The sequence below is a fragment of the Oxyura jamaicensis genome, chromosome 3, assembly GCF_011077185.1.
Source record: "Oxyura jamaicensis isolate SHBP4307 breed ruddy duck chromosome 3, BPBGC_Ojam_1.0, whole genome shotgun sequence".
In the NCBI taxonomy this organism is placed as follows: Eukaryota; Metazoa; Chordata; class Aves; order Anseriformes; family Anatidae; genus Oxyura; species Oxyura jamaicensis.
The window spans coordinates 113,209,925-113,232,607 of NC_048895.1; the positions used below are offsets into that span (position 1 = coordinate 113,209,925).

General features: G+C 37.4%; 1 protein-coding gene across 2 annotated transcripts in view; it reads left to right on the forward strand.

Annotated features, from left to right (window-relative positions):
- The window catches only part of SUPT3H (SPT3 homolog, SAGA and STAGA complex component), a 280,831-nt gene that overhangs the window by 209,062 nt on the left and 49,086 nt on the right, over positions 1-22,683 (forward strand). For both annotated transcript variants that reach the window (XM_035321095.1, XM_035321094.1), the window contains exons 7-11: positions 5,568-5,643; positions 8,269-8,381; positions 9,005-9,112; positions 9,641-9,829; positions 12,114-12,224. In XM_035321095.1, the coding sequence (XP_035176986.1) occupies positions 5,568-5,643; positions 8,269-8,381; positions 9,005-9,112; positions 9,641-9,829; positions 12,114-12,224 (597 nt within the window). The remainder of the gene's footprint in view (positions 1-5,567; positions 5,644-8,268; positions 8,382-9,004; positions 9,113-9,640; positions 9,830-12,113; positions 12,225-22,683) is intronic.

The window sequence follows — 22,683 nt, forward strand, 5'->3', positions numbered from 1 at the left end:
TAATGTAGGCAATTTTTGACCTTCAGCCTGTGAGCTGTCACGTACAGCATACAGCATTCTGTTATTTTCTAGTCTAACTGGAAAAAAATCATATGCAGAAGATAATGTGTATGCTTCATGGAGACTTAGAATTCAAAGCAGTGGCATGCTTTTCTAGTAATATCAGCCACTGCAGGGCAATTTTGTTTTTCTCTCTAGACTGGTCACCTAGCTCCTTTGAAACCATAATAGGTGCACAGGGAGAAGGTCTTCAGCAAAAGAAAATCAGGAAATTACGCCACAATATGAATATGCAAGCAGTCTGGGAACCCAGCATCTTCATTGTTGCCAGCCCAGGGATGCCCAGACATGCTGTGTGAGTTTTTCAAATGTTCCAGCTTAGTAGCTATCCAACACATTTTCTTCAAACACTGAATAGTTAGTAAGGAAGTTAATATTTGGCCTCTTCCCCCCCAAAAAAGATGTCAAGTGTGACAGCTTTGAAATGGAATCAAAATAAGGTTCTTTTCATCCTGCATGGCAGGTGACAGTATTCAGCTCTTTACCTTTTCTTTCTGTTCACAAAGTTTAGTCTTTTATTGTTCTTCATGATGCAAGAAGGTTTATAATGCAACACATTTTTGGAAGACTAAACATACATTTACTGTGCCAGGTCATATCTACTGCATCCTTCAGCATGTTCCAAGGAAAGCATGCAAAGTATTTCAACACTGTTGTACACCACGTAATTCAGCTTCTTAACTGCTGAGAGTAACTAGTACTACTGTAAAGGGAGTGAAAAAAATATACATATATATGTATATATTTAATATATTTTGATGAACCAGTGGGACTGTGTCATTCATGTCATTTATTGTTTCAAGCTGAGATTGCTTCAAGGCAGCATGGCCATAGGGTTTTGGTGTTTCATCATATAGAAAAGACTCAGCAAACTTGCTTTTATACAGATGAAAGAGGACTTCACCTTTGCTGGAGTGACTTGATGCTCTTTCCAAGAAGAGAATTTAGAAAATTTCATTTGAATAAAATTTAAGCTCTTTCTTATTTAAAGCAGCTGAAAGGATAGTTGGAAAAAAAGATAGACTATAAAAAATAGCAAGTGGGTATTCTACGGATTTAAAAGGAAGCATTACATACAGATTATTGAGTTTTCACAGCCTTCCTATGTCTTGACCAAAGTTGAATGCTATTTCTTTGAAACTCTTCTGGCCTGGAGTAACTCTGTGTGCGGTTATATGCACAATCTTTCTCCTCCCTTTTTATCTAATGTTATTCATTCAATTTGAGTTTATCAAATATACCTTAGAAATGTGGATATAAGAGAACATTAAATTCTTCTAAAGCAGGGATGATGTAAGAGAAGATATTTGCAGTTTATAATCTTGAGAAGTGAAGAAGACAGATGACCTGTTGTCTTCTGCTTTGCTTTGAAGATCATATACCTATCCTATCTATTTGTTTTTTTCTGCATTTGCTGGTTATTTGTAGACTATTCTAAAACTGGTAGGACTGATGGAAAGGCTGTGAAGTCCTGTGAACTATGAGTTTGCATGCCATGATATGTTTTGGTTTTTAGAGTGTATTGGGAAGAAAATATAGTCCAGATATTTATGTAAAGAGCTCTTTTACTTGATGATGTTTTGGAGAATCACTCTAGAATCCACCTTTAAGAAAGACATCTTTAAGAGAGAATTTAAGAGATTAAGGGATTTTATTCAACAGATATGTAGACAATTTGGCTATATAAAAGATATTTCAGAGGAAACGTAAGTATAAGTATTCATTTAATATGTGAGAATAAAGCTAAGTCCAGTATTCAGGCCTTTGGACAGCTACTGTAGACTATCTGTAGAGAGTGTCCCATTAACAGGACTTTTTTTTTTTTTTTTTTTTTTTAATAATCCTTTCAGTGTTGTTTGTTGTTGTTGTTGTTGTTTGTTTCTTTGTTTCACTTTTTATAAAGAAACTTTCAATGATTTGATGGTGAACACGGTGAGGCACATTGACTGGCCTTTGACAACATCAATTTTTGAGGAGTTTTTAACTGTATGTGCTGAGTAGCCATTGCTAAATAATTTAATTTAATTTAATATAACTGTTCTTGAGATCACTCTGCAGTTTCCCTATCATGCTGTGGGATGCCTGTAATTGTATGTTAAAATATCATTGTCACATTTCTTGATTTCTGTTTTCTTTGTGAGCTCTGATAAGATCTTGAAGCATAGCTCCTCATGTTAACATTCTCTGTCATCTTGCTTTGCTCTCCCTGTTGTTGCAAAGGGCTTTGAATGGCTGGGACTGCTGGATATGAAGGGTTATAGCCAATGGCTTGACATATAGGTGGAAACTGGTAAAAACTGAATATGTTGGGGATTGATACTGGGATCCATATTGTTCAGTACCTTTATCAACAGTGAAATGCAGACAAAGATACAAAATGACCATTCTGCCAATATGTCAAGGATAGAAAATTAGGAGTGGCTGTCACACTGATTGACAGAGCTTCAGTCCAGGCAGGTCTTGAAAACCGTGAGAGCTGGCCCAACAGAAACTTCATTTAGTTTCTGCGTCTGGGACAGTAACCCTATGCATCAGTACTGACTGATTCAGCATCAGTCTGAATATGAGGCAACACAATATGTTCTAATCATAGCTAAAACAAAATTCACTGTGAGCAACAGTAGAAGAAGTATGCTTGTCAGACTGAAGGAAGTAGTTGTGCCCTTCTGCTTGATGCTGTTGAGGCCAAATCTGGAATGCTGTGTCCTGTTTGGGGTCCTTCAAGCCCACAGAAATCCTGAGAAACTGGAAAAGTTGAGCTGAAAGCTACTGAGAGGTGGTGAGGGCCTTGGAGCACATGGCCTGTGAGAAGAGGCTGAGCTCACTTAGTCTTACTTAGCCTGAGGTAGAGGGGCCTAAAAGAGGTTAGGTAGTGGCCTACAACTGCTGAAGACAGTTAATAAAGATAACAGAACCGAAATCTTCATAGTAGTTCTGGGTAGAATAAATATAGGATAGAGGATCTGTGGGTCAAGAGCTACAGATTGTTGCTTGGCAGGTTCAAGTAGGACATCAAAAATCTTTTTCACTACGCAACCCAGAGAAGACACAAAATCAAGGTTTTCAAGACTTTGCTAGAGTAAGCCATGGCTGATTTGATCTCATGTAGGCAATAATCCTCTTTTAAACCAGAGATTGGGCTAGAGACCTCCAGAAGGAGGATTGCTGGATCTGGATCTCAGGCAACAGTTCTGTGTAAAACTGTATAAAACAAAATCCATGTGTAAAATTTCAAGAAAACTTTGTCACATTTAGAGAAGTTCAGTCCATTTGATTACCCACATATGGTTAAATTATTTCATCATTATCTGGCAGTACCCAACTAGTAATTTGTGACTGGCAAAGGCACAAATAATTGCAGAATTTAAACCACATTACATAAAAAGCTACCATTTAAAATAATTTGAAGAAGATATATCTTAATATGTGAAATATTTAAATCAAAATTAGATGTATTTCAAAAAAAGGTAGTAAAATTATGCAAGAAAATCTAGAACTGTGAAATCCAGTATAAATTATGTGAGAAGTGTCCTGTGCTATGCAGAAAATAAGATTAGATTATCCTAGTGGTTCTTTCTGTCTTGAAAAGTATAGCTGAATTAATTCTGAGACAAAGCAGATCTCTGTTCTGATCATGCTGGATGAGGATTGAAGTTATCATGACAGGTTTTCTTAAAGGATATAAAATAAATTTAGACTTAATGTCTCGATAGAATATATTGCTGCTTCAGATAAGTTTAAATTTTCAGCCAGCTCTACAAAATGTAGTCAAGAATGCATAGAAGAGGAACAGAAAAGTATTTAAGTAGTAGAACAGTTTCTATCCTGGTGATTAAGACTCAAAATACAATAGAAATGAGTGGCTGGATAGAGATGAACAGGAAGAAGGAATATCCAGGTATGTTCCTGCACAGTTGGTTGTTCATTTCACCACTAAATTGAATGTGTTGTCCACCAACAATATCTCATAATTGATGGATTGGAGTGCCATAGAAGAATGACCTAACAGGCACAGAACAGAAGACGTGTTTTTGAAGTGCTGATATATATATATATATATATTTTTTTTTTTCTGATATGAGAAATTGTTAAGACCAAATTCTCTTGTATAGCCTGCCTTCAAATACTCTAATTAACAGCCCTGTTATTTTCCAGTAAACCACATTAAAGAACTCTGCAATTTTGATTTCATCAGATGTAAAAGAGCTTGGGAACTTGCAGCAAAATTTGTGTGTGTGTGTGTTTTGTTTGGTTTTTGTTTGTTATACAAACACGCCTGTACTTTACCTTCTGTGTGCATGATGATTTGAGCTATGTGGGCTCGCTGCAGTACAGTCTCAGTGGCATCAGCCCCCCCAACAGCACTTTGAATCCTTAGCTATAGTTCTGCTCTTACCAGGTTTAATGTTTTGTTTTATGTTTGGAAGATAGCTATATTCCTTTCCTTGACGTGTAAGACAATATGCCTTCCCTGTTTAAGAGACTTGATTAAACTGTCTGCTTCTGAAAAGGATAATCATTCTCTTTAATCTAACTACCGCTTCCTGCCCCTAATATGTGAAGGATTTAATCTCTTCTAGAGACCAGATCCTTACCTTGTGAAAATGAACTCTGCTCTGTTGAAGTAAACAAAATTTGGGCATGTGCTCATTCTTAAACATGTCCTCCAGTGCTGCTTCAACCATGATTCAGTTACAGCAGAGTAATACATGGAGAAGAGGCTGTACATAATCTTGACTTTTTTGAAATACAAGCTTTTGGTTTACACTTTAATACAGCAGATAGCATTTTAAGCCATTTTTCTTAAACTCTAATCTAAGTCTATTTTTTGTTTCTTCTCCAGCAGGTGTTTAGAAGCATGAAAAACTAAGCATAGATTAACAGTGAAAGAAAGCAAGACATACTCATTTACCACTTAGTTATTATATTATTTACCACTTACTAGGTATTGAATGTCTGTATGGGAAGGGGCACTTCCATGCTCTTCTCTGTCTGGTGCACCTTTAACATGATGTAATTTATTCATTCCAATAATGGTAATGCTCCCATCTTAAAAGCACATGGTTTTGGTTCTGCTCAGCGTGGGATACATTGGCCTCAGTCTAAGAGAATGTTTTATTTGTCTGGTCATCTGTAAACACGTAGGCAGACTGCTCACATGCTGTAGTTTAAATTGTGCATCTTGGTATTTAAATGGATGATGGCAAGAGTGCCCTTTTCTAAAAACCCCACGTCACTGTCTTAGGTGAGGAGTGTGCAAGCAGATCTTTAAAATGAGAACTGACACACACACTCCTCTGGGAAACTTAATGCACAAGGCTAATAAGCAACCTGTGGTTTATATTTCTGCATCTGAAACTGCAATGCATGTTTAATGGGGGGGGCTAGGGGGAGAGGAGGGCGTTAGCTGAAGGTTATGGCAGGGGTGCTGTGCTGCTATAATTTCTGTTGTGGAATGCAATTCTTGCTGGAATAAGGTACATCATGTACTTCTACTCTTTTGTCAGAGAGCAGAAAGACAAACACGAATGATGGACTCAGTCCAGTATGCAGAATTTTGTGAAAGTCGGCAATTGAGTTTTTGTAAGTATTATAACGCCTGTATTGTAATAAGATATTAAATTATTATTTCATGTAATAGAGAACACAGCAGAACCTCATATTCTTTGAAAGCACTTTTGTTTCATCCACAATAACAAAACTTTAAATTCTTTGTCCTCATAGCTCCTGGGAATGGTTAATTTAGAATAGTTTTCAGGCTGTCTGGCAGAGTATTTTATTTGACTATTTACCAGCCTTTCTATGTGCTCAAATACTGTGCTGGTGGGGACTGCTGCAAAGATAGAACTTGTAAAGAGTTAATGGATTAAAACACCCTTACTTGCCTGAAGTCTGTCATGGTGTTGTTACAGTCAGCACATTAATAAACTTTCATGGTTGCAGGTTCTTAGGAATGCATCTAAAATTAGGGAAGAGCAGCAAGTTTTGCTTTTATTTCTGTATCCGCAGAGACACAAAGAACTTACTAAAGAGTCTTTTTCTATTTTAAGCTGTAAGCTCCTGCTGTGGAATTTATTCAACATTAGCCAAATTCATCAGTATACGCCATTCCAACACTAATAACATGATGACAGAATTAGGGCTTTACTAGCACTGAAAACCAACTTACTAGAAGTACTTGTGGGCCACAACTATAATGAGCTGTAAATTAATGGGCTTGATCATGTAGCAAAACATCATTACAGAAGCGGTTAAGTGATGACTAAGGTTTTAGGTCAAATGTCAGAGAAAGTGAGGTGAGGGAGCCAGTAAAAGTCATGACAAAACAGCACATGATCCTACAACGCAGACTAGAACACAATGGTGTCTTTAAATGAGAGACCTTATCTTGTTCTTCCTAGCAGGACACTTAAATTCGAAGAAAGAGTGAGTCATTTATGGCAAATAAATGACACATTCGAAATACTGTTCTGTGTCAGCAAATGTTGGAAAAACATGTTTTGTAAGCATTTCTTTTCCTAATTCAGTATGTTTTGTAAGCTTAGTTATAATTTGGCATCACACATCTGTGAGCCATTAGATCAATGATAGCTCAGATTAGGGTGACTTCAGCAAATGAGAGGTTTGCGATAGAGTCATTTTTAAAACCCAAAAATTGTCATGAGGAGACAGAACAAATACAAAGCTTAAATTTGCAAAATCACATCAAATGTTGCTCACCAGGGGACTGCGATCTGTAAAAAAAACCTTGATGGTGTTTTCCTAGTGTTTTTAAATGACTGTGTCTATACAATTCTTTTTCACTGACATTTAATGTCATTAATAAATGAGAATTACAGTGCTTAGAACACAGTAGAAAAAGAGACTCACTCACAAATTTAATTACATAATTTGAACTCAACTAGATAGCACATATAGATAGCCATGCAGAACATTTGTTCAAAACTAACACAAAGATTATTTTTGCTTATTTTGTCTTTATTCTATTAAAAAATTAATACATCAATAAAAATTATTGTCTAAAGTAGAAAACCCTTTTTACACTTATATAAACACATGAGAATTGGGTCACAGATGAATAAATCTGGAACTGCAAGAGATCTGTTCTGAACATATATATTCCTAATCACAGCACCACATATTTCTGTGTGGTTTTAAAGACAGGCAAAAGAAAAGGTCCATCAAAGGATCAAGCACCGTAGGATCTCATTCCCTCCTAAAAATAATTTTTATTGACGTGGTTTTCAGTTTTTTATCCCTCAATGAAGGTTCCCTTTGCAAAAGCTGTTTCAAGTGATTCTCCCAGCTTGTATTTACTACATTTTGGTTGTCTTGTCTTCACAAACAGCTCTCATTAAGACTACTGTATAACTGGTTTCTTTCTGTGATCAGCTTGTCTGCCACTGCCTTAAGTAAGATCATTCTTTGTTGTTGTTGTTGTTTCTTCTGTGAATTTCCATTATGGTTTTTCTGTTCAATTTTCGTATCTCTTGTTCTTCCTTTTACTCTCTCAGCAAGTCTCTCATGTTTCTTTGTTCCATATTTTTCTCTGTACTTTCTCCTAAGTGATCTCATCCATTAGCAGTGTGAATTTCTTGTCTGAATGCTGATCATTTGCAGATCTACATCTATCCTTATGTCTTTATATCCAACACACATTTTAAAAACACTCCTCTACAAATCATTTTGGCTGGCTTGTCAGCACCTAATCCCTACACAGTTAACACAGAACTTCCTAGTTCTTCTTCTGTCCTTCTTCATTTGTCTTTGCTGTTGTTAACTCAATTATATAATTTTATCTGGGTTCCAAACCTCAGATTTGTGTTGATTTCTTCTATCCCCTTTTTCTGTCATTCATCAAAGATGCGATGCAATTTTATTATTTCTTTTACCATTCAGCACATTCAAGATCAGATTTGTCCTATCTGCTGTCCTCTGAGGTAGGCTCTTTCTTGTTCTGAAATCTCTTGTGTGATTGCTCATCTCTATTTTTCTCTTTCCTCCATGCTGCTTATGGGTTTTCAAAATGTTGTGTATTAAGTAATCAACTTTCCTCAGTAGTTCCATTTTCAATTCCTTCCCTGGCCAATCAAATTGCATTAACACTCTGTGTTTAACATTTGCAGAATTTTCTGTGACCGGAAAAATGCGTTATTTTGCCTCCCTGTTGCTAACATTTTTTTTTTCCCTTATGGTTTGAACTGACAGCAAAGAAAGCATCCAAGTTTCGTGACTGGTTGGATTGTAGCAGTATGGAAATAAAGCCAAATGCAGTTGCAATGGAGATTTTGGCATATTTAGCATATGAGACTGTGGCACAGGTAAGGAAGCATACCCTACAGATTGAACTCTAGTTAAACGGTATGAAATGGTAATTCTTGGATGTACTTCAAACTCAGGTGACTGTGTTGTAGGCACGTTTGGAAGCAAGCAGTCACTACTTCAGCTAACCAAGTTAATAGAATTTCTGTCTTTCCATTTACTATAGGACAGATGAGTGCTATGCTGCATTCCTCCGTCTGATACACAAATAGAAATGTTTTCTAATGCTTACAGAGGAGAGTGGAGTCCAGCACGAACTTTATTCAAGTCCAAACTGAAACCACATACTTCGCTATGTGACCTTTGGCAGTGCACTGAGGTTCATTAAACCCTATTGCACAATTGGATTAAAAAGCAGGATTTCCTGGAAAACAAAATGTTACCTTAGTGCCAAGCCAAGCCCTCTTGGGTAGATAAATTACTCCATATATTTACAAAAGTGGAAAAGGACAGTTCCTTAGGCTAAAATATCTCAGTAATTTTGTTTTCTACTGAGAAATACTAAGAATAATGTGCCTCAACCCACAACTCCTATCTCTCTTCTTTGTTTTTAGTTGCATTCAGAGTGAGTACCACATCATTAAGCCTACCTATTTAATATTAGCTCTTTCTCCTCCTGCAGTTGGTGGACATGGCCCTTCTGGTTAAACAGGACATGGCTCCTAAGGCTGGTGACCCATTCAGTCATGCCATATCTGCCACCTTCATACAATATCACAACTCAGCTGAGGTAAATGTTGATTTCTCATTTATTTATATAACAATTATTGCAGGGGAGTGAGAATAAATGCATTTTATATTTTAGTATTGCATGTGTTTGGTAGTCTGTTGAATTCAGTGTAGGCATTCTTGAAATCTGGTATTGGCATGGTCTTCTCTTATGGAGCTTACCAACATTGAAGTTACAGATGTAAGAGGAAAGACACTAAATCATAGCTCCAAATGTTAAATTCTTAGCAGCATCTTTATATTTAAATGTAACTTCTCTGACCTTGGGTGGAAATTCCTCTCTCTCTATTGCCGATTGGGATGTAAAAGTTCACACCCATACTTGTCAGCAGTAGGTGACAAGTACAATAGGTGACAGTACAATAGGTGCTGTATGGCATGCATTGCTTTGATATAGATACTACAGTAGTTGCTAGAATTAATGACCTTAATGCGGTACTGCGTCTCTTCTAAGAGTAAATCTAAGAAAGCAATAATTCTATTTTGTGATTTGATTATATAACAGCTGTTTGATGTCTTGTTTCGATAGCCACATCTCTTAGGGCAGGCTACAAGTGTGAAGACCAGTCTTGACTCTCCTGAAAATACACCACCCCCTACGCCTACCCCCCCAGCTCCAGCAGGACAGCAACATCTTGGGAAAACACCATCAGGAGCCCTGGGGAATGGAGGAATAGGACAGGACTCTGCCAAATCCAAACAAAGGAAAAGAAAAAAGGTATTTGGTGGAGAAGCATGAAAAAAGACAGAAACCAAATCATGAGGATATAATGTATATAATTTTAAGTATTAATTGACATTACTTGTAAACTATATCCCATGTTAACTACCAATGTTATAGTTGCGGCAAATATGTTTAATATTTTTTCTGTCAGAACTAAGGTAAGACTACTCTGTGTTTTGTTGAGGTGACAGTTGCTGCTTCTAAGACAAGCTGCTCCTCTACAGCTGCAGCAGTAGGCACCACTCCAGGTAACCAACCCCCTCCCTGACAGTAGCAGCTAGTGTAGGTTTTGAGGCTCAAAGTATAAGCAAAGTAGGCAAAGAGGTTGTTGCGATTGTCTTGCTCTCAGCAGCCATAGGCAGCTGCTTTCTTTGCCTATAACAACGTTGCCTGAACGCCTTTATTTTTATGCCGATTGGTTGCATTCAATCTAAATATTTGTTTACTTTGCATAAAATATGGACGTCTCAAATTCAGTGTATGAAAAGTAAATATTACAATTCCTGTCTTCGATTCTAGATCTTTGGTATTGTATGTCTATGTCTATATGTACCTTAAAACCACAGGGGAAATAGATTTGATTAAATAAACTGGTTAGGAAGCACTGTGTTAGTCACTTAGGGTGCTGTGTTGTTTTGTTGTTTTTAAGAAATAAATGTGATGGCAGTACTCATTTTGCTGCACAACAATGGAATGACTTATGATTTTTTCATGTGTGTTATTCCTTTACAATCAATATTTATTTTTCATGGAATTTTACTAGTAATTTTTATGACAGAAAAAGATTTATTTTCTCCTTCAGGTGTCACCAGGGCTTTGGATAATCCCAGTATGTTCATCTTTGTCTCTGCCCCTCTTACATTGTATTTAGAAAGCTGTTAGTGAATCCTAAAGCCTTTCTGAAGATGTTTAGACTGCTTTATCCTCTTCCTTTTTTGTATTGCATTTGAATATGTTTTGCTTCTCTGGCTGATTTCTATTATTATTCCTAGGAACAAGAATTCAGATGGAGGATTAAGTTTTTGATACATTGTATTCCACTATTTTTATGAGTTTATTTAAAATTCCTAGTGTTTATCTTAATGCCTTTTAAAATAATTAAATTCTAAAAAGTGCACAGTTTTAATGAAATGTTCCCATGACATATCCAATTTGGTTAGGTACGTACTAGATATAACTGAGGCATTGAGACAAACGAGTTAATTTGGTGAAGAATGTTATTCTTAGTCCACAAAGGTCCATTCCAGAAAAAAATATTTGAGTTTTACATTCCGTTATGAATGTCAGTCAACAGGGAAGAATCCACCATCTTATTATGAATAATTCTGTGTATAGGTACATAAGTTTCAGTGGACTCGGCACTCTTGAAATTTCTTTTGTAAAAAATATCACGAGTTTTAAAGCACTAATATGTAGTGGAAAATACATGGGGAAAGCTTGTACACGTGTACATTTAATTTCAGTGTATAATGTAAGTTTTTGTTCTTCTTGGTTCATTCACTAATAATGTTTTCATGAATTTATTACCAAACAGACAGCTTTCTGGTAAGTCACCTGAATTCTGGCAAGCAGCCACGTCTGGATGAAGCCTAAATAAACATTACCGTTTGACTAGAAAGGAGAAAAAAGTAACTTTTTCTTTTAAAATCTTGGGGATGCTTTTGTAAAATCAGTGGACCGGTAGCAGTGAAGTCTTATTTTTCCTATTTAAGGTTCTTCATCCAAAAAAATTATTTGAAATTCGAAAACATTCCAGTTTGAGATAATTAAAATATTTTTGCATCCCTCTAACATTATAACGTCACATGCTTCATCTTCAAATTTCAATCTGATATTACTCAATGGTGATTTTGGTGTCAAATTGCTTTCCACTTTGGGTACTTGTTCAATATTTTCCCCACCCCTTGACATCATAATGAAAGCCTGAAACATTTTAAAAATAGTTTCTGTGGTTATTGCAGTATGACTTATATGACCCTTTCATTTTAGTTAGAACATTTGCTGCTCTTTTCAATTGCAACATACAGCAGCACTAGGTGAAAGATTTAAGAGGACAAATATGGTGTTCTTTGGGTCTCTTAAGCAAAGTTCATGTAAAAGTCCTCTTTGATTTGTTAATAGCTTTTTTTCTCTAATGTAGTGTGTGGCAGCAATGATGTGTATCCTCAGGAAAAAAAAAATCGGTCCATTTTATAAAGGTTTATTTTCATACTTTATGCACTGTAGGTCTGTTGTGTGTTTTTGATTTAGTAACAATTTATGTGTTTTTCTGTTGCAGAGCACTGCAGCCTGTGGTATAGAGGCTCAAAGCGATGCCATCCAGCCCAGCCACATCAGAGAGGCCATTCGACGCTATGGCCACAAGATTGGCCCCCTTTCCCCATTCACAGTACGTAATAACAGAGTTATAAAAAGTTATATTTATAATCTTAAAGAACTTTGATTTTCAAGTGGTCAAATGAAGAAGCTTTGGAATTGTTGAGAGCAATTTGTGGTGACTGTAATTTTCTTTATAAAAGTGGCATAATTCTCTTGGGAAATAAAACTTAGTAATTTCTGTCTCTTTTTGGAAAGACAAAAAAGTTTTTTTTTTTTCTTTTAAATATTATTTTCTTTCAATTACAAATTATGCTTTTTTGTTAGTGCTTGAATTTTCTGTTTTTGCAAAGTTTAGGTTTACAGTTATTTTAAATTATATGTATTCCAATATGGTGAGGAGCACTTTATATTCTAAAATTAGTTGTGTGTTAGATACTGCTCCTATTGGAAGCTGAACTCTCAAGTGACACATTTAGGGTTGGGGAAAGAAGATTGGTTTCTTTAGACAACTTTGAACCTCAACTAAAATGTAATGGAACTGAGCTTGTGGTGAAACACTGATGTGTTATGAGGTTTTGCCATCATTTTTTCTATGCAAATGGCAATTCCATTGTCCAGAGAAGCCAAACAAATTCTTTATTTAAATTTCTTACCTGATAAAAAGTGTAAGTAGTCTGTCTCTGATGTCATAAATTGGGATTATTTTCTATGTTCTGTTGTTCTATGTGGCATATATTCTTACTTAGCTAAAAAAAATACACTTAGAAAAGAATGAAAGTCAAAGAAGTTATTATAGAAAAAACATACTAGATCTCAGCTCTGAAAAATCAGGAAGAATTTTTCCATTTTTGCAGAGGTTTTAGAAAAAAAAATGATTCTGAATCTGGAGGAAATTCATCTCCATGAAAATTATATGGAGGAGCGTAAATGTCAAGGAAACAGTAGTACTTGACCTCAGAAGCTAGGAACAGAAAAAATAAAAGGGCATGTGAAGTTATAATTTTCTTAGTGTTAAAACTAAGGGCAATACTTTTATGAAGGAACTGTATGTTTGGGCTATTATTCTCATAATTTTATCTCTCTCCTTTGCCACTCAAAAATGCTAGACTAATATCATGTGAAGCATACAATAGAATTTCTAGTCCAAAATAGAGAAGAGTTTTTAGCAGAAGTTTGCAAAAGATAAAGCAAAGAACATGGTGATAGCTTCTGAAAGCAAATGTATTTGGTTTTATTTTATTTGGAAAGAACTCTTATAAACAGTTACAGAAAGGTAAGTCTTCCTCCCCCAACTATCACTAAAAGGCAACGTAATTATTAACCAAACTATAAGATTGCTTTGCAACCATGAGATATAGTAAAATACTCTATTTTTTTCAGTGTCCCACTACCTTGTGAATTTCCCAAACTATACAGCTAACTGAAAAGTTTAATGTGTTGACCTTCTGTCAGCACGCTTAATATGATGATCAGATCTTGTTCCTTCTAAACAAGCCAAGAGAGAAGGAATCATGGGTAATCTTGTAGATGCATACAGATCTTGTAGAGCTATAATGCTGTTCCTTTTTTAATCAAAAATTTCAGGAAGAGCATTATGAAAGATATTATAGGGTATGCATTTAGATCTGCTGATTTGCCCACTTTTCTCTTCACTGCTATCAATCACAGCTGTCCAAAAAGTAACTACTCCAAACTTCCCATAAGTTCCTTACAAATGCAGAAAGCGTGAACATAGACAGATGCTTCCTTTGACCCTACCTTTTCCTATTGCCAGACTCTCACTGTTGATTTAAAAAATATTCTACCTAGCCATTTTGAGCAGTGCTGTGGCAACATTTCTTTTGAACTAACTACTGCTTTCTCCAATTGCCACTGCCTCCACAATACTTTCTTTATATATTTGCATGACCTTGCAGACTTGATGACAGAACCAGGAGGAAAAGTGGCTTTAATCGGTGCACTTCTTGTGACACTTAACAAACTGCAGGTTTGGTGTTAGTGAGAGCTGGAAAACAACTACAGCTCATGCTGGTGTCCATCCTGTCCCATATTCTCCTGCTTAGCAGGCAAATGAGAAGCATGGCATTGTGTTTAATCCTCTCTCTTTTATCCATTGTATTTTATCCTCTGAATTCTATTCTTAAATCAGATTTATTAGATAATTCTAATATTTTTGACTCTGTAAAAGGTGATTTTGATGGGCATATTGGCTTGAGAGGTTCATTTCAGAAGTAGTGTTCTGACTCGCAGAAGCAGCATAGGATCCTCGTAGAAGCAGCATAGGGTCCCTAATTTTTCCATCATCAAGAGGATTTAGGAGGACACATCAAAACTGGTCAGAACCAGTAGTAATTATCTGAACCTTGGTAATTTGCTTTCTGAAAGTACATCTGAAGGCATCTGAATCTTTAATGTTCCCCCATAGTTCTCTTGTTATTATTTTTGGAGGGAATGCAGTAAACAGCAAAAACAAGAAGAGAAGTTACTCTACAGAAACAAGAATATGGAAAGATTCCACCATGGGTCAGGAAAGCTAGAATTTATTTCTGACAGTGGCATGGATGAATTATGTGGCATTATTATGCCAAAAGGCATAGTATTTAGATTGGAATTTAGACTAAAACCTTTAAAACCTAACTTTACAAACAGTCACTTGCATTTCTTCTGGATGCTTCAGGTTCTCAGCATCCTGAAAAAATGAGTTCTTACAGGTCTCAGATCAAGACTTCAAACCAATGATGCCTATTAAAAATTTAGACCTTCTTTCTGCCTCTGTCTTCTGTCTGACAGAGAGGATTAAAATTATTTGGCACCAGAGTTTGTCCAGAGATGACTTTATAGGGTTATTAAGATAAAGCCATGACATGTCTGACAAAATATTTTTATTATGGAAATATAAAGAAATTTCATTCAGTGAAGCTGACATTCAGTAAATAAGACTGAATTTAACACTTGTTGAGTAAAACTGGCATTTATCTACTAAATGATTCAGAGATATATTGAATGTTCATCAATAGCTATGTCATTAGATTCAGTGAAGTCAGGCTTTCAGCTGTTTTCACCCTAAAAACTAACCTCTAAAGGTCATGTAGAGAAGTTAGCAATAAAAAATACACCATATTCTCTTTGATTTCTCATAAGCCTACTGATCTTTCTTCCACATCAGAATTTGTAAATAATAGGTGCCCTCACAGAGTCTGTTGTAAGTGAGAAAGGATTTTTCTTCATGTACAGATATTTCACACTAAGTTTTCTGAGTTCTATAATAAGAAAAAAAAAAAAAAAAAAAGGTGCAAATATGTTTGTTGTACAGGAATAATATATGATCAGTCCTAGAAACCTAACTGTGAACTTTATTATGCAAAATAACATAACATGTTAGGAACATACAGAAAGTCTTATTACAGGATTATTAGGCAAAATAAGTTACCCAAAGCATTCAACAATGATTTTCTTAAAACAAGAAATCCGGTATTCTGAAAAATTCTTGGATGTATGAAAATTCAGCATTAAGAAGGAATTACAGAAGAACCTTACCCTCACTTTAAGTTAGTAAGAAATAATGGACAGCCCTAGACTATTGCTTCATTTTAAATAATTTCTTTCTCATTGCAGCCAGTCATACAAGGCAGAGAGCAAACATTTTCTTTTTCATTTGGGAGATTATTTTTAATTTGAGTTGGCTTTTGGCTTTTTGCCATGCTGCCTACTGTGAGGCATTCAGTGTTCTCCCTGAAATTCACTGTGTATCATTTTTAGTGTTTATGATTTAACAAAATTGGTTTTAGAAACACTTTATCATCAGTACAAATGGATTTAGTTTAAATATCAGTACATCTGGAGAAATGACTAGAAAAATCTGGTGCTGCAAAGTATCTGATAATACCTCTCGATTTAAGATTGAGAGACTAAAAAATCAATGTTCTGTGTATAAAAAATCCCATTCAGATGATAGCATTTTAATCCTAAAGCAGATAAAATTCTCACAGCCTTTCTATAAACATACAGATTTTGTCAATACCAGTCTACGCCATATAGTTTTGAATCTTCTCTTTTTCTTTTTTTCCCTCACCTGTTTATTGTTTCTGAAAGTGGAGTGGCAGACTGCTTTATTGTACTCTTCTGGCATTTTTAAATCCTTTTTCACTGACCTGACTTTATCCTGCCAATATTTTTTATTTTCCATTTTTTATTATGTGACCGTGCCTTCTTTCAGGGCAGCATTAAGCTGTGTCACACTCCCAGGTTAAGTCCCATGTCTTGAAAAAGAGGAATCTCAGCTCTGAGGGACCAGGACTCTGCAGTTCTTAGACTAAAGCTAATTTCTGCACTGCTGGAAAGTCACCCTCAGCAGTGGCAAAACCTATACAGGATTGTAAAAACATTCTCCAGGTTCAACATTAGGCTCCAAAAACGTGAAAAGCCCTACCTTCCATCTCCTATACAGGTTACAAGAAGGGACCTGCCACTCTTTAAGACATGGTCATCAGTGATGGTTCATTCATATTTGACCCAGATAGTCTCTCTTATTTGAATCACTTCCCATAGAGACTCTGATGCATGGGCCTTGATTCTGCTACTCTGAATAAAATTCAGTTGTTTCCTTGGCACGGTTCAGAAGAGGATCTGAGCTGGTAAGACAGTGTTCTCCTGCACTTGTATTTACCCTACAAGCAGCCCTCATTGTGGTGTGGGTTGTTCGTCTTTTCCTTAGACAGTTTTTCCGTTCCTCATCATTCTGCTGACAGCAGAGCAGCCAGGTATGCTAGATCAGGGGACCAGGAGCCTTACACACATAGATGTTGGTTCTGATTTTGTCTTGGCAGAAAAGTGTTTTTTCATCAAGAAATTTCTTTGTATGTGGAACTAACTTTGTGATGGTTGCATTCAATGTGAGGCTTAGTTATGGGCAGGCTGAATTCTTGCCTGAGCACCATCAGTCATGGTATCGTATTGAAGCATCATATTGGAGGAGACAGATGAGCAGACCTCATAAGGTTGGTTCCATTCCAGGAATTTCCAAAATCAACTTTTGCATTTTAGATTTAAACAAGAAAGCAGTTGTTTTTATCCAGGATACACGTCAGATCTCTTTTGCTAATGTAACTGTCTGATATTGATGCAGATCTTATCTTCCAGGTCCTCATATGGGATTCAGGAAGACACGTCTTCCTTATACCATTTTACAACTAGGGCATCAGGTTGTTCTCAGTGCTAGGGTTCTCATTGCTTAGCTCCATTTTCACTCTTCCAACACACTACTACTCCAAAGGATTAAAACAAGTGAGTTTAGTTTTCTCTGCTCATTCAATTAACCTTTTTCATTCTTCAAATCTTTTATTTTAAAAAGAGGAAAGACTTTCAATGAGTAATGTCGTGCTGCAATTCATGGCTGTCTCTTCATGTCACCCGTCCTTGAATGTTTTCTCAGTGTCTAATAGTCTATGTTTTTTCTTCTAGTTAGAAAACTAATTCCCTGGCAACTTTGGTTCAAGTACTAACTTTCTGAATGCAGCAGGCCCATGTCGACTGCCAGTCCCTCACTTACTGTATCTGTCCCTTCTAGTGACTTCAGGAAGATCAGGGGAAGGTTTAGATCCTTCTGATACAGTTTTTCAATTTGACACCATAGAGAATACCTCAGACTTCTAACTAAAATTATTTTGAAGTTTTGCACTATCTAGGAAATACACACAGCCTATGTCAAATGGTTTCTATTCCTGAGATCTGAAGAAATGCTCATATAGAAAGCATGGAAAAATCTGCTGGAAGATGGCTAATATAGCTCATCCATGTTTGATTGGACACATGCCACCAGACCTCAACATCATCAAAGCATATTTGTTGTAGAAGTAATTCTTTATATAGTTTATATAGGGGGGCTACTGAGTGCTTCTTCTATATTTTTACCAAACTACAAAAATTACAACACAGTGGTCATGGTAGTTGGATGAAAACTCAAAGGTCTGCTGATATGTCTGGGTAGAGAACTAATTAAGCTGGGTACTGTATGAATAAGCCCTTGAAGAAAGAGAGGTTAATTTTATGTAATTTATTTGCATATATTTTGGTTGTATATTTTCCCATCCTCCCATCTCCTCATTTTTTTCAGACTTCCAGATAGAAGGGCTTTTGTGGCAGCTTGGCCAATGCAAAAAATAGTGAATAATGACTATGATTTCATTTGACTGGGAACGATAGCTTAACAGTACATCAGAAAGGAGTCCTTCCAGCATACCCCAAGAGCCATTTGGTGGTTGGCATTGGTTTTACTGGATATGAATCTAAGATTGCACTTACTGTGTGTGGTTAGTGCAGCAGAGTCCTGGTGTGCTTTGCGTCTTGGTTTCCCAGGAGTATCCAGGTACATTTCCTAAATACAGTCTTACTGGGTTAGTGACTGTTTAGCCCAGAACCAGTAATGTCACCATCTGAGAATGAATGTAAATTGTTCTGAATGAAAAAATAAATAAATAAATAAAAGACTCTCAGGTAACAATTAGTTTTGTTAGATGGATATTTTATACAGAAATAGAGAAAATAAGTATTTCCAATTATACCCGTTGTAGAGGTGAACAGTACTAGTAGCAGAAATAGTTGCTGTGGTACTTAGTTTTTTATAACATCATTGTTACAAAGTTCTGAAACTGCCATTTTTTTGTTGTTAATATCCATGCAAAAGTCGATGGGGCCGGATGGGATCCACCCAAGGGTACTGAGGGAACTGGCGGGGGAGCTGGCCAAGCCGCTTTCCATCATTTATCAGCAGTCCTGGCTATCGGGGGAGGTCCCACTTGACTGGCGGCTAGCAAACGTGATGCCCATCTACAAGAAGGGCCGGAGGATAGACCGGGGGAACTATAGGCCTGTTAGTTTAACATCAGTGCCGGGGAAGCTCATGGAGCAGATTATCTTGGGTGTCATCATGCGGCAATTGCAGGGCAAGCAGGCGACCAGGCCCAGTCAGCATGGGTTTATGAAGGGCAGGTCCTGCTTGACGAACCTGATCTCCTTCTATGACAAGGTGACACACTTAGTGGATGAGGGAAAGGCTGTGGACGTGGTCTACCTTGACTTCAGTAAGGCATTTGACACCGTTCCCCACAGCATTCTCCTCAAGAAACTGGCTGCTCATGGCTTGGACTGGCGTACACTTCGTTGGGTTAAGAGCTGGCTGGATGGCCGGGCCCAGAGAGTCGTGGTAAATGGAGTCAAATCCAGTTGGAGGCCGGTCACTAGTGGAGTCCCCCAGGGCTCAGTACTGGGGCCAGTCCTCTTTAACATCTTCATTGATGATCTGGACGAGGGGATTGAGTTCGCCCTCAGCAAGTTTGCAGACGGCACCAAGTTAGGTGCGTGTGTCAATCTGCTCGAGGGTAGGAAGGCTCTGCAGGAGGATCTGGAGAGGCTGGACCGATGGGCCGAGGCCAACGGTATGAAGTTCAACAAGGCCAAGTGCCGGGTCCTGCCCCTGGGGCACAACAACCCCAAGCAGCGCTACAGGCTGGGAGATGTGTGGTTAGAAAGCTGCCTGGCAGAGAAGGACCTGGGAGTGATGGTTGATAGTCGCCTGAATATGAGCCAGCAGTGTGCTCAGGTGGCCAAGAAGGCCAGCAGCATCCTGGCTTGCATAAGAAACAGTGTGGCCAGCAGGTCCAGGGAAGTGATTGTCCCCCTGTACTCAGCTCTGGTGAGGCTGCACCTCGAGTACTGCGTTCAGTTTTGGGCCCCTCGCTACAAGAAGGACATGGAGGTGCTCGAGCGAGTCCAGAGGAGGGCAACGAAGCTGGTGAGGGGTCTGGAGAACAAGTCTTATGAGGAGCGGCTAAGGGAGCTGGGACTGTTTAGCCTGGAGAAGAGGAGGCTCAGGGGTGACCTTATTGCACTCTACAGGTACCTGAAGGGAGGCTGTAGCGAGGTGGGGGTTGGTCTATTCTCCCATGTGCCTGGTGACAGGACGAGGGGGAATGGGCTAATGTTGTGCCAGGGGAGGTTTAGGTTGCATATTAGGAAGAACTTCTTTACTGAACGGGTTGTTAGTCACTGGAACAGGCTGCCCAGGGAAGTGGTTGAGTCACCATCCCTGGAGGTCTTTAAAAGACTTTTAGACGTAGAGCTTAGGGATATGGTTTAGTGGAAGATTTGTTAGCATTAGGTCAGAGGTTGGACTCGGTGATCTTGGAGGTCTCTTCCAACCTAGACTATTCTGTGATTCTGTGATTCTGTGAAAAGTTCACTTGACTTTACTGGGGTAATATCTGACATGCTGTGTTTGGCAATTTTCTCTGAAAGTCACGATGCAGAGTATCTTAGGTTTGTGACACCAGAAAGAGGGGCACGAGAGAGGGAAGGGCAGAAACAAAGCAAAATTTCTTTGAATATTCATCCCAGGGTGCTGTTGACTGAGAAAAACCCATGCCATGTGGAATTCCTCGAAGAACATGTGGCTTGTGGATTTGCATGTCAACTGGCTGGTCGTGCTGGCTGATTTTGGTAGTTAGGAAACCAAAGCACTTTATTGGATAATGGATGTTCTTTGACTCTGTGCTTCTAGGTATATGAAAGGGAATTCAGGAACTTACATCCAATATGGGAATTCTACAGTTTCTAGGTTTTCCACCTGAAACTCTAGGATCTTAATAAGACTCCTGCCAGCTTCATTGTTTCAGGTTTTAGAATGAGTTGACCCTGGTTGACCTATATTCAAAATGTTCCCAAACGTTGCAAGCCTCTGATTTTGCGTTCTGGTGCACTTTGAGAAATATGTGCTAGAACCCTGCTATTGCTGAGTTATACTGATGTGATGGTTTCACCAAATCTTGCTAGTTTTGAGTAGCTGAAACTTAATGGAACTGGGAAGAATCACATTAGTTTTAGTTATCCGCTGCAAGCATATTTTCTTTCGGAAATGACTAGATTTCTGGAGGAAATTATGTGATTTTTTTTTTATTTTTTTTTTGGTAGAACATCTCAGAACACTAATGTTACTTCTAAAATGGAGAGCCTGATTGTAAGTACAAGCTTTATCATTTACTACTACAAAACTCAGCCTCATACGTACAGCATTGTGACTGTATTCTTGATTAAAAGCAATTCTAGGAGAATATTTTGTAACAGCAAGTACATATTTTGGTGGGATCATTTTCTCAAGAAGGTTATAGTGTCTTTGTCAAGCACCAGCAGTGGTACTTTCTGACACCTTTTCTTTGTTGTTTTGTCGTGGTTGTCCTTGCTCTTCCATCTGAGCTGGTCATAGGTGTTCCTAAGAAGAACACTGTTTTGGAAGAAGAGTTTGGCTGTGTAATTTATTCTTTAGCAGCATTTGATGGATGTTGGTTTGGACAAAAAGAGCACTTTGAAAGTTTTATAATCATATGGTAAATGGGAACTAACATTAAACTAGTGAAAATGATCCGTTTGCATTTATTTTGACCTTAATAGCTATGTCAAAATGACTAACATAATTAGAGCAGTTAGGTTTTGTCTCCAAGTGCAAGCCACAGTGGAAAGCAGCAAGTGTACTCAAGATTCTTCCGCGTTGTATCATGTCTAAGGTAGTCTAGACATATATTTTATCCGCATATTCTCTTTTGTCACTATTGGGTGGTGCTTACTGTTGCCTACTTTAAAGCATGGTCCAGATTTCCAAGGAGCAGAGATATACATCATGGGTTTTAAAAATAGTGCTATATATTTTTTCAAGACATGAAAGAGAACATACGTAACTCTTCATTATGTGGGATGATGCAATTCCGTCTGTTTTACCTGAGTCTATTTTTCTATACTCTGTGAATAAGGAAGCTTAAAGAAGACATTTTGTGGCCATTAATTCATTGCAGGCTAAATCTTACTTCCTTGTTCAAGCAAACTTAATGGGAAATATGCCTATATTAAGATGAACAGACTTTTTATATTCAGAGATGAATTTATGTGTGGCTATAAAATTAATCGATAAGAATGGCCTAATGCTTGGACATAACCTCTATTATCAATCTTTTACACACATTCTTTTTCTCATAATTCATCTAGATATTAGAGGAATAGAATAATCCTGACTGTCCAGTCAGGATTTTGGGACATCAGCTCAGTCTGTCCCAAAAGCTCGAGGAAATGGTATTGGTGTTACAACCCTTTACATGGAGAATATAACCATATAATTAGCTTATTTTGTGGTTCATTCAGATGAGTGGTCTAAGCATAGTTACATTGAAGTGTGACCAAGAATGAAGGGAATAGGAGTATTATTTCTCTTACGTGTAGAGAACATTCAATAGAAAGGCAGTGGAAAGTCTTTTTGAGGAAAATTGCCACTATCTTGTAGCATGACCTGCATCTATCCTTGCAGGATACCTTCTTTCCATATATCCTTGCAGTGACCTTCCTTCACAAAATTTTGGTTCTGGACTCTTACTTAATTTACACCAGGGAAGCCTCAGTGATTTCAGTAAAATTAAGGTTTTAAATGAGATCGAAATCAATACCAAACCAAATTCTAATAAGTTAAATGTTTCTATAGACTGGCAAATAAT